This window comes from Malus domestica, chromosome 14, assembly GCF_042453785.1.
Source record: "Malus domestica chromosome 14, GDT2T_hap1".
NCBI lineage: Eukaryota > Viridiplantae > Streptophyta > Magnoliopsida > Rosales > Rosaceae > Malus > Malus domestica.
Genome location: NC_091674.1, coordinates 30611890 through 30624424, shown reverse-complemented (window position 1 = coordinate 30624424; position 12535 = coordinate 30611890). Strand labels below are relative to the sequence as shown.

The following is a 12535-nucleotide window of genomic DNA, read 5'->3' as shown; positions in this document are numbered from 1 at the left end:
TGTTTGAAAACATTTCGTGTATCTTTTTTCTCCAATAAAGTATTTAAATTTTCTCTCAATACTAATAAATTCAGCTTGCAACCTCATCTTTATTTATTTTTTATTTTTTTTATCATCTCTTTTATTCGCAATAATTCTTCAGCAACCTCATATTTTTTGGAGAGATATTGTATTTGCGGGCCATGTGACAATAAAGCATGTTATATTTTAGGGAGGAATTTTTTATTTGTGTTGTACACAACACAATGACCACAATCTTGCGCAAGGAATGGGTCCTAGCAGGTTGAACACATAGATTTTTTTTTTTAATTTTTTTTTTTTTGTGTGCTTGAATGACAATGTTCATGTGACGAAGCTAAACAAGTGACGAAGCTAGCACATCACGATTCAGATGCACACGTGGACATTTCGGTTGGGGTGTGTCATTGAAGATAAACTGAATTGTTATATTTATTAGCTTGTCTATATATATATTGATAGATACATAATCCAATATATAATTCAAGCCAACAAATATAAAAGTATATATTATGTACAACAGATACATATACATACATGCACACGCACGCATATACGCATGCCCTCTACAATGGAAAATACAAATAAATCAAATTTAGTTGAACAATCCACTTTTATATTCAGGTTTGTGAGTCCTACATCAAAGAACACAAGGATAGCTAGGATACGTACTGAAAATGTCACAGTATTTGGAAAAGAACAAAGTTATGTATGATTTTTTTTCTCAATATAAATTAAGAATAGATCTTCAAAGGTAAATAACAAAGTACAAAGTTTTTATTATTAATCTCTTGAAAATGTAGTTAACCAGTTAAATTCAAAGCTCATAGCTCGAAGATAAACAAACCCAAGTGATTTAGAGATTTTTCAGTGTGTTAGAATAAGAGACGGAACATTGCATGTCATTATAAGATTAGAGTAAATAAATTTTTTTAAGTGTCACTCTAATTATATATAATAATAGCATTTGGTGTTTTGTCCCGTATTCCAACAATATTGAAAAATCTCGCCTAAGTGATTTGTTACCTCGTCTATTAAAAATAGGGAACTTTAACAAAAAATTCTAGGTATTGTTCACTTTAACGAAAAATCACATTTTTACACAAAAAGGTCAATCATGGTACTTATTTTACCTTTTATTTTGTCATTATCGTTAAAACTCAAAATTTTCAAATCTTTTTCATTAATTTTCTTTTAAAAATAATAAGCTTGATGCATGTGGCCTCGAGATGGAAGAGTACATGGTATGCACTATTGCACTCAGAATATAATAATATGGACCAAATTTTACGACAACGGCCGTACAAATTAGAAGTATTCAATTGTTCAAGGCACGCGGGAGGAGAAAAATGGATTACAGCTATGTAATGTAGGGGTTTTTTTCCACGCATAAACCCAAAATATTAGTGAAGTTTGATTGTTGACCAATAAATATTACTGGTTTTGGAGTCAGCTTTTGGGGTGTGTTTTTTATTAGTTCGTATATGTTATAATACGTATTAGTAATTATATCTGTTTATTTATATATAAGATCATCATCCACTGTCGATCATTCTTTTCCTTCTCTGACTCTAGCCACCAATGAGAGGAGGCAGAGCTAGCGCTTATACTTCCTCCCTTCCCCTCCTAATTTTATTTTATTTTTTTCCACTCATTTATGTCTTTCTTCTAGTGAATAATATCCTCTTGTGGTTATTTGATCTGAGCATAGCTCACCATCTGAGTTCCCCATTGAGGACTTTCTTCTCATGTCAAGTTCACTAAACCTCGATGCATCATAGATTTGAAGGACTTTGTTGAGGTATACTCTGTAGAAACATACAAGTGATGCATGCCAAATTTTCTTTTTCTAAAATATGATTCTGTTTTACTTATTCATATGTCATAGTACGAGTGAATCAAGACTATTGGTCGTTTTTATGTGCAACTAAATTTTTTAAGACCAAATTTGAGTCTGCATATCCCTCCATTGTTCTTCAGGTTCTTTTATGGCAATATGCAAAAAAATATATGGTGGCGCTGCTTAGGTTTAGGGTTGTGGGTTAAAGTAGGGTTTTTATATTGTGGGTTGTATTGTATGGGTTTGGTTTTGGGTATTGCTTAAATGTTTTGATGTGAGTTTTATTTTATTTTATTTTATTTCATAGTGTTTTTTGATCCCTTTAGCCGTCTTGTATGGTTAATTTTTTCTTAAATGTCATTATTCACTTGTATTATAACATATGAATCAATAAAACGTAATTACAAATTTATGAAAAAGAAAATTAGACATGCATGACATATCGGTTTCTTGATATATGTACATCAACTTTACTAAATAATTAAAAAAGCATCTAAGTTTTGTTTTTCTCTTTTTTTTTTTTATTGATCAAAATGACAATGACTTCACATATTGTACCTTTTCAAAGGTTCTTCGGGTTCATCAGAAAATGATTAGCTGGAGGCTGGAGTATATTTCTCTCAAGCTGGAGGCTTTGCATCTGCACAGCCAATTTGTCTTAAGCTTTATGTTCTCCTTATTCTTTTTATCCACATTAGGATGACGAAAAGAAGAGCTGTTGATCAGGCAGCATAACTGAAGTCTTCAGATATAGATAAAGAGTAAACCTTTTTGCTTTTGTCCTATTCCAAATGCCCTAATTACCTGGGATCATACGGGAGCTTCTGGACCTCTAAAAATTGATGAAAAGTATATACTTAATAGTTGTGTTTTTACATCACATAATTTAATTAAATCCCATTTTTCTCTCACAAATTAAACATGACTTTTCGTGGTTTTATTGCGTGCAAATGTCAAATCATATCATATAAAGTTTGCAGGAGATGTATTGGACCATATGGTCCATGCATGCACGTACGCACACACGCAAAGTTTCAGCAATTAATTTCTTCTTATTAATTTTACTTTTATATTTTATTTAAGTTATTTTGCGTGACAGGTTATAGAACCAATTTTTTTCCTTTAAATTTGGAAATAATTGGAAGTGAGAATGTTGGTTTGATTCCCAATTTTCGCATGCATGAGAATATACCAAAATTTTTTTGTTATGTTAAAAAATGGATTAACTCCAATGTCTTGCATGCATGGGAATATACCAAAAACGGATTAGCAGCTAATTTCTCTCTCTCTTAAATATACATATACATTCATATAAGAAATTAAGGAGAAAAAAGAAGATGGTGAGTTACATGCAGGGGTGTTTCATGTGTTAGACGAAATGCTGCAACTTGACTCGGCAGCAGCTGCGCAGCGCCTAATGCCCAGACGACATTTTTTGTTCTGCTTATACAGTTAAGTTTTAGCCCAGCCGGCCGTGAACTGGAGCTAAAATTGCAGAGACCATGAAAACTTAAGCAAAACGTTGGAGCTATGATATTTGGTTTGAAACATGCATTTTAGAAGGAGTCTACTCACAAATAACATCGGGATTGGGACGTGTCAAATGTTGTCTTGTCATCATCATATTCTCATTTGATATCAACGGACTGCAACATTTTTATTAATATCTTATAATTATATATGTAAAGCATTGGTAGCAAATATAAAAGTTCTGTAGTTATCACAAAAATTAATTGTGGTCTATATTCTATAAGATGGAAATATTTTTTCTATTATAAGTTGGGTTTGTAATTGATCTTTAGATAATAACAATTCTATTCGTAAATAATTTTTAGCTGTAATAAAAATAAAAACTGAAAACGATACTTATCAAATGATTTATAAACTAAACCAAATAAAAAGTGACATAAATAAGGGTACATTTATCATCTATTTGTACCATGTCTCTAATAGAGGTAGGATCATTATCTTTAAAGAGCTATCCACGAATAAGTAAGTCTCAATCTTTCATGTTCTTCTACGAGTGGCTCTTATTCCTTCTCAGAGGTCATTCAACAGCTTCAGTGACTTCAATGGTTAGGCTTTGTATTGCAGGTTATAATCATGAGATGGATTCTTATGGGCCAGTCCCAAGAGAGATAGCTTCGCTTCTGGGCTCTAGGGATGACTTCATCTCGGTTAAGGTTTACCAATACATGTGGGTTCTATTTAAAAAAAAAAGTACAAATGAGGTACAAATATGTGATAAAAATAACGTTTTTGGGTGAATAATGAATATGATGGCTTAGTAAAATAAAAAGCTCGTTTTCGTCGTAGCTTATTGCCTGAAAGTTCGAGAGTGATGACACCAATGAGCAAATGAAGACAGAAATATAAACCCTATAAATACATTTTGTTTTGTTTTAAACATTTGGCATAGAATGGTGTGATGATTTCCTCTCAAATTCTTTAGATTTACATGTCAAAACAATTCAATTGTCAGGATTATTGAAATGGTGTTGAAAATTCAACAATGAAAAGGCCACCTAACATCACATGCACATCATTATATATGATTAACCAAAGGTTCTATCTAGGACAATATTTAGACGGTTAATTGTAGTTTAATATGCCGACAGAGAAGAATATATAGAATATAGATAGCTATTTTTATTTTAAGTAATGAATTACTCTGATGGTTCGGGTATCGAGCATTCCCTTTTGAATGAGAATCTTTTGCTCATTTTTTTTTTTACTAAATTTAAATTTTTTTAGCGGAAATTAATAAATAATATTGTATGCGTTGTTAATGAAATTACTTTTGTTGAAAAAAAAAATGGAGGGAAAATCAAGACTGGTTTATGAGAGGAAAACTTGTGTTGAACTTTGTTTGTCGTTAAATTTTGCTAAGTGCCACTATAATCTATTCAAAATTTTGTCGTATGATAAGCCTTAAGTATAATTTTTTATCCTTTTTTTTCATATTTAAGCTCTCATAATTATTTTTCCAACTAACTAATATGCACCGTGAGATTAACATAATGATTTATTTTTTCCTCTGATCTCCTCCTCTTTCCCCTTTTTCTTCCCAATTTTCTCTGACGTCTTATTCCCCTCTTTGTGTCTTTCCTTTCTTCATTGGAATAATGTAAAAAAAGAATAATGTGAAAAAATGAAGCCATCTTCTGCAGTCTGCTTCCTCACTCCGTGTTTTCTTATTTGATAAGAATATGGTGAAAAAACAATTAAGACATCTTCTCCCACCATCATGAAATGAAAAAGAAAAAAAAAATTCAACACGTACTTCATTTCTTAAAAGGAGATTTGTTCATTTTTTCGATTTATGTACTTAACTTGTACTGCTTTCGTGTCAACTTAATTTCAGTAAGACGAAATTTTTTATAAAAGTAACATCATAATACATGATAAATCAATAATACTTAACCTACGATTAGTCATAAAAAAATTAATATCAATAATACACTAATACCTACAATTAGTCATACAAATGAAAACAGTTTTCATTCATATTATGCTAGCTGACTATTGTCATCGTGTTCCAGTTGTGTTAGTTGGATGTTAACATAGAAACACATAACGTGTTATGTTTTTTATTCTTAAGATTTGAAATCGATAATAGCGGTCTCTAAACTTGTTCACCATCAATTATTTTGGTCATTTCGTGAAAAATTTCTGTCAAATAAGGTCCAACATGATAAAGTTACTCTCAATTTAATAAACAATGAGCCAAAATGATTTGACAAAACAATAAGTTTTTTTTTTTTTGTCATTTTATCCTTATTTAACGGAAACTTTTCAAGGAATAACCAAAATTATTGATGGTGGACAAACTTAGAGAACATTTATATCGATTTTAAACCTCATGAGTCAAAGTAAGAAGTTATGATAATCTTAGTGACTATTCTGGATAAAAAGCCAAAAATAAAATAAAAAGGGGCATGTGGATTTTCTCACACACTTCTTGTTAATTTATATTCTTTGATTTTTTTTAATTCAATCGATTTGATGATTGTAAATAAAGAAGATGTGTATAAAGTAAAAATGAGTGTGAATATCATAACCAAATAAAAAATTCACTGTGGACTTTGGAAGGCGCGTGAAAATTTGGGTTTGCGTGTGATGCGTTGTCCAATTCTTACGGGGCCAGAAGTGGAGTTCCCAATTTTTCATGACTGGGATTGGACCGTGGGCAGCGCGTAGCATAGCATTTGCTCATATCGGTGGAAGGTGGAGGCGGAGGAGGGGGTGGTGGAGGACCGGTGGGTCTCTTTTGCCAGTCCATTATGTGTAGAATTCCCTAAATATTGAAATATTATCGACCATTAATTTTATAAAGGGATATTACTTCGTCTATTCTGATCCTCGTTTCCATTGACATTAATTCACTGTACAAACGTGTTGAGAAATATCAATCCCGCAATGGGAAAAAGAGATTTTACATGTGCTTATAAGTAGCTTACTATTCTCTTTTTTATATTGCAAATTGATTTTACGTGAAATTCCAAGTTTCTTCATGATATTAGAGCAGACTACCCTTGTGTCAAGCTCAACCGCCAGACGTACTCCATATCACCCAATTTGTGTTGTCTACATGCTAAGCTTGAAAATTTGCCACATCTGCTCCACAACATCTAATTTGTATTGTCAAAGTGTTAGACTTAAAACTTAAAAATTCGCCACGCGTGAGGGCCTTGTTAAGAGATCATCAATCTGACATCGGAAAAATGAAGAGCTTGCATGTGCTTATAAGTAATTGAGCACTCTCCATATTGCCAAAAAAACGTCACAATCAAAATTGTTCTCACTATCATTTCTTACAAGTCATTTCAAGAAAAGTTCGATTGAATTAGAGAGTTATGCATATATATTCAACAAATTAATGATTATAGTAACAATTAAAATCTTTATGATGAAGCGTCAATTTCTATGATTTACATAGATAACTAAACGATCTTCAAATCAAATTAATTTTTCCAGATGATCTTTAGACAAAGATAAAGAGGATAAATATAATTCTTATTAGTTTCTAGAGGGATGGGTTGTCCAAAAATAGAACCTCGAGTACAAAACACTCGCTGAGGTACAAGAACAATTAAGTAATAAGTTGGATTACATAATTATTATTACGATTATATACACAAACCAAAGCATCCCAAAGTCCAGGTCAAGCTCTAGTCTAGTGAAGTCAATGATCAAGCCAAATCCATGCCAGCCTATATTAAAGTTTGCAGTACCACGCCTGCAACAGATCCCATGATGACGATGACCATGGCGGTGGCGGTGGCGAGTGTATTTTGAAACTGCCAGACGTTGCATTCTAACCCTAGCTAGGCAAATCACCGGGGATATATTCCCACATTTGTATCTATCTCTCTCATCACGTTCCTTACAACCAGCTTAGAACTTCTCCAACTCATCTAAACTCAAATTTCCCCATCTCTCCAAAAGTAACACCAAACCAGTTCGCATCATCACTCACCGCAATTACGCTTACATCAAACATTTCCAAAAACAATGAAACTTCTGCGCCCTTGCCGAAATAAAACAAAGGGCAGACCAATAGTCTCCAGGGGAACAGCTCCATCTTTTGTCTCTCTTATTTGACAGCCTTCTTTTGGTGCAAACCTCACCCCCCCCCCTCTCTCTCTCTCTCTCTCTCTCTCTCTCACTCTCATACTAAGTCAACTTAGAGCTCACTGCATATAAGATGCGTCTCTCTCTCATAAGTCAATTTATAGCTCACCGAAAACAAGATGTCTCTCTCACTCACATAAGTCAACTTATATAGCTCACCAAATACCAGATCTCTCTCTGTCTCTCTCTCTCTCTTGCGTGCCGCGCACAGACACATCCAAGTAAACTTATATCTCACTACATGCAAGATTAGTGTGTGCTGCAATTCTACTTGTATATGAATAAACTGCATCGTGTTACTCTTAGATATAATTCAAAACTAAAACTACTCCGAGGTTGTGTAATTATACCTCTGTGAACCATGCAGACAGTCCACACTGCCATAACTTGGATTCATGTAAACGAGTAAATCAAAGATATGACCAAATACTTCTCAAATTGAATTGAAATCACAAAGTCGAAAGAACACAAAACGAGTCATGGGTCATTCTAAAATTGCACAACAACAACAAACTTAACTTAATGGACAAGGTCATCATCTCTACCAATAAAGACAGTTACGCTAACCTCCTATTCGCTTTACAGACCCTTAATTTACCGCTTATGTACCCTTCATTTTCTCTAACAGGTACATCAGCAAGGCTTTCTCAACTTTGGAGCATTGGTGGCTGCTGAGCTTCAATATCTAATGGGGTGTTAATGTCCATGGTTGCAAGCCCTTCTAATTCTTGGATTGCTGCAATGGCATTGCCTGCGCTTTCAGGGGTTAAGTAAGGTTTTAGCGCACCAACAGCCTGACCCACTTTGAATTGCTGCAAATAACATAGAAATATAATAAAGACCATTTCAAAGCCAAAAAGGGAAAATGCAGCCATATTTGATGAAAAAAAGGGGGAAATTATTCAACTTACAAAGTACTCAAGTTTCCTCTTAAATTCTCCATTGGCAACCGATTTTGGATCCGGCGCTTCAGTTATTTCAGCTAATGCATTCTTTTTCCAAAAATAGAACAGAAAATTGAAATAATTCCAAGTAAGTAGGGCAGCAGGAGGAAAACAATATTACCACATATTAGAAATAAACTAAGAAAAAGGAACTTTCCTTTTCCCAAAATCACAACAAATAAATGTTTACTTTTGGACAACAAAACAATACAAATACAGGTTTGATTAATGAAAATTTCACTAAAGTACTTAAGGTTGAACTCTTATATAAGCATTGATAATATTTGATTCGTTGAAATGAATATGGTACTGTCCATTGCCTAGGGACAGTCTTTCTTAACAATTTTGAAATTCTATTTTACCCATAACTCCGTAATCCCCACAATTCTAAAAACCTCCGCTAGGTCCGTCTTGGCGCTAGCGGTTGGCTACTGCCCCGGTTAATCCTTAGGCGTTTGAAAATTAAGAAAGGGCACCTAGAATTGCCTAGACCCCCACCTAACCCACCTATTTTGCAACTCTCACTTAGACAAAAGATAAATAACTTTCATTTTGCGTTTTATTTTTTAAATAAATTATAAGAGGCTTGTTGAATACTTGGATGAACACTCATCATATGGGGCCTATTCCGCATGTTTTCAAAATGTTCTAATACTTTATAATCTATATGTCATTCTATTTTGTAGTTTATGTATCCCAATACAATTACGTATTTTTTTAAGTATAAGTAGACATGTACTTGTATGTTACATAATAAATTTAAATAAAATTAAGAAAAACCGCCTAGGAGCTATGCCGCCGACTAGCACCTTTTAGAACCTTGCTAATCCCTATGCATTTCATTAATATTTTTATTTTCAAACCAATTCCTATGTTCATTTTTCGATAACCAAATACTGCTCTTATCATAGCTACTTAGATAACTCTACATCCTTTTCTCTGTAGAAATCACTAGCCAGTACATAACCCCTATAACTACATACAAAAAATAAACGAAGAAAAGTTGCATAATTTTGCAATCCCCAACACACAATACAAAATAAATATTTATTTTTGGACTGGAAATAATACAGAATTGACCAATGGAAATTTCAGTAAAACAATTAATGTCAAACTCAGATTAAAATTTTACATAAGCATCGATTGTTCGCTGAAATGAACCTTGTACCGCTCCTTCCATTGTTTAGCCGATGATAAAAAAAACTAAGGGAACGAGAGCGTGCCTTATAGACTTATAGTACTAATTTTCAAATTTTTATTCTTTCTATTTTATCCTTTTAACCCTCTATGCATTTCATTATGTTAATTTTTTTTATTTTCAATCTAATTCCTATGTGCATTTCGGTAGCTAAAATACTGCCTTAATATCTTTGAACTTAAATAATTCTGCAATCTTTCTACTTACCAAATTACAAAGTAGAAATCCACTAGCCAGTGTACCTTAACCCCTACAATACCAATTCGTTCTACGACTATCCATTCGGTGTTAAAATACATTTACTTAGTTCTAAGGCAATCTGAATCTAGTTAGTTTCTCAAAAGAAAATTTTCAGTATCAACCACACTGACCAACATTAACATTTAATAGTAATCTACCACAATCAAAGCACCAATACACAAGGTTGTATACTAGGGAATGCAGAGAACAAGAGCATTACCTTCCTCGGCCTGCCAACGGGCCTTCCACTTTTTCTCGAGGGCCGCTCTATTCCAGGCAGCCCAGGTGGCCGGCCACGCTTACCGGGCACCAAACCACCAACACGCACAGTAGCAGCAGAAGCAGCTTCTTCCTTCTTCTTGGAGGGCCGGCCTCTGCGCTTCGCCCCCAGCTGCGGTTGCTGTGGCGCCACCACATTGGGCACATTGTTCTGCTCAAACGCACCAATGATAGGCACATTGGTGGCGTACGGAAAGTACACGCTCTTTGGCTCAGCTTTTGAGGGCCTCCCGCGGCCCCTCTTCGCAAGTCCGTTAAGGCCTCCAACAGCAGACACGGACTTTGGCTTGGGAGGACGCCCAGCCTTCTTCTTTGGCAACCTGGTGCCAGGCGGACGACCCCGGCCCCTCTTGCCAGACACTGGGCTGCCCACAGCTTGTCCGACTCCAGCACCCACAACCACCTTACGCGGCCTACCTGGGCGCCTCTTCTCCGACCCTGGCTCGTCGGCGAGTCCGAGAGCGACTAGCATGGGCTGGGAATTGGGCTCAGCTGGGATGGGATTGGAATTGAGCTGCTGGGGGATGGGAATGGGTTGTTGGTGGTAGGAATTGGTCTGCTGGGGAATCGGAAAGGGTTGCTGTGAAGTGGGCAGCTGGAGAATTGGAATAGGTTGCTGCTGCTGCTGCGGGGGAAAGGGAATGAATTGCTGGGAAATGGGTTGTTGGGAATTAGGCTGGTCAGAAATGGGCTTGTTTTTGGGAGGGCGGCCGCGGCCTCTTGCGAGCCCGGGAGAGGGAATCGCCGCCGTGCCGGCAGCATCAGCAGCTGAAGTAGGAGGAGGGGGAACGGAACCCTCAGATCCAGGAAGCTTGTACGACTTTTTGACCATAAGGAGGTGACCATTGTTCTTCAAGCGCTTGAGGTGGTGAGTCAACAAGGCCGAGTGAGTCGCCGGAAGCCCCGAGTAGACTCGCTCTATGTACTTCGCTATCGCCCTCTTGCTCGACCCGTCCTTCTCCTTTAACGCCGTTATCGCTCCGTATATCATCTGCACCCAAAACAAAAAACCAGATCAGAAAAAAGCTCGGAGCTTTAGCCAGAGTGGGAGGTGGGGACGGGGTGTGGTTAGTAATTTACCTCGGCGTAAGGAGGGTGATTGGGAGTAGGGTTCGGAGCAGGGGTGGGGTTGGCAGCCACATGGGTAGTGGTGATAATGTTATAATTGTGAGCTTCGACGGTGGCGGGGGTGATGGTTGCGGCGGCGGAGAGGGCGGTGACGGCCGCTGGATAAAGATGCGGACTTGAATATGGAGGGGGCGGTGGGTCCATAGATTTAGGGGTACGTTGGACTTGGGACTTGGGTCTTCGGAAGGAGAGAGAGAGGGAGGGATAGATAAGTGAAATTTTGGACAGAGAGAGAGAGAGAGAGAGAGACTGAGTGAGTAGGAAGAAGATGATGAGTGGCTGATTGGATCGGGAGCGTGGGGGAGGGACAAAGATGATGGTTGATCGGACGGCTGAGGATTGATTGTGTATTCTTTGCTTAGGTTTATGACGCGGACTTTTCTGTCTTTTTCCTTTATTTCTTTTATTTTCTTCTTTAATCATAAAATATCTATAGATAAGTTAGGTTTTGCAGTTGAGTCCTTATCTTTCAAACTTATTTCTCTACAAGGACTCCACTCTTGTGATCTTATCCTACCCTCTTACCTTACCATGTGTTTTGCAAGTATACGTTTCAACCTTTACCTGCATCTGCATCCGGCAAATCCGTTGTCACTTTCATCGTATTTCAAATCAATCGCACAATATTATGCGTTTTAACTTTTTATATGATTTTTCATAAGTTGTTTTGTATTTAATTTTGATATACTGATATAACATGCATTTTAACGTTTTTATATAGTTTATCACACGTTGCGTTTTTTTATTTGATATACCGAAAATGGCATCTTCTTTGTAATATAGTTATTTCCATGTTTACACATAATCTATCTTTCTTTTCCCCCTTTTGCTTATAGTTATAGGATTTTCTCTTTAAAAGGAGACCCATTTGCCTTTTTGTGTTTCCTATAGCAAGTAAAAGGCATTTGAATTCTATAAAGTTGACAAAAAAGACTAGCATAATTTCATAAGCTTTCATGAAGTCAATGTGTTAATACAAGTTTTTTCATTTTTTTCCAAAAATTAACACAAGTTTGAATAACCTAATTCCATTTGGGTCATAATTGGAGAATTAAGTTAAAATGTTAATTGTCAAAGAGATCTTTTTACTGTTTTTTGTGCAAAAAATTATAGAGAGATTAACACTATGTTTGAATGAAGAAATTTAAGATTACTAAGGAATGTTAAAATGACGGAAATTGAAATGAAGGGATTTTATTTTCTAAAATTTGTGAATTTTGTTGTTTGGTTAACTTAAAAAAAAAAAAGGAATTG

The 12535-nt window shown here is 35.7% G+C and overlaps 1 protein-coding gene across 1 annotated transcript; it reads right to left on the bottom strand.

Annotated features, from left to right (window-relative positions):
- Window positions 1-7911: 7911 nt before the first annotated feature.
- LOC103416393 (uncharacterized) lies at window positions 7912-11567 on the bottom strand. Its single transcript, XM_008354645.4, has 4 exons — window positions 11234-11567; window positions 10095-11144; window positions 8404-8484; window positions 7912-8304 (listed from the first exon to the last, which is right to left on the bottom strand). Exons 1-4 carry the CDS (start codon window positions 11423-11425, stop codon window positions 8140-8142), a joined length of 1488 nt encoding a protein of 495 aa, XP_008352867.2. The 5' UTR covers window positions 11426-11567; the 3' UTR covers window positions 7912-8139.
- Between the last annotated feature and the right edge of the window lie 968 nt (window positions 11568-12535).

Bases quoted from the DNA above. Each gene is read 5' to 3' on its own strand.
- LOC103416393 (XM_008354645.4), bottom strand. From the start codon at position 11,425: ATGGACCCACCGCCCCCTCCATATTCAAGTCCGCATCTTTATCCAGCG. The intron at 8,485-10,094 runs GTAATGCTCTTG...TTTTGGAAAAAG, and splicing joins CCGTTGGCAGGCCGAGGAAG to AATGCATTAGCTGAAATAAC. The intron at 8,305-8,403 runs GTAAGTTGAATA...TGTTATTTGCAG, and splicing joins AGAGGAAACTTGAGTACTTT to CAATTCAAAGTGGGTCAGGC.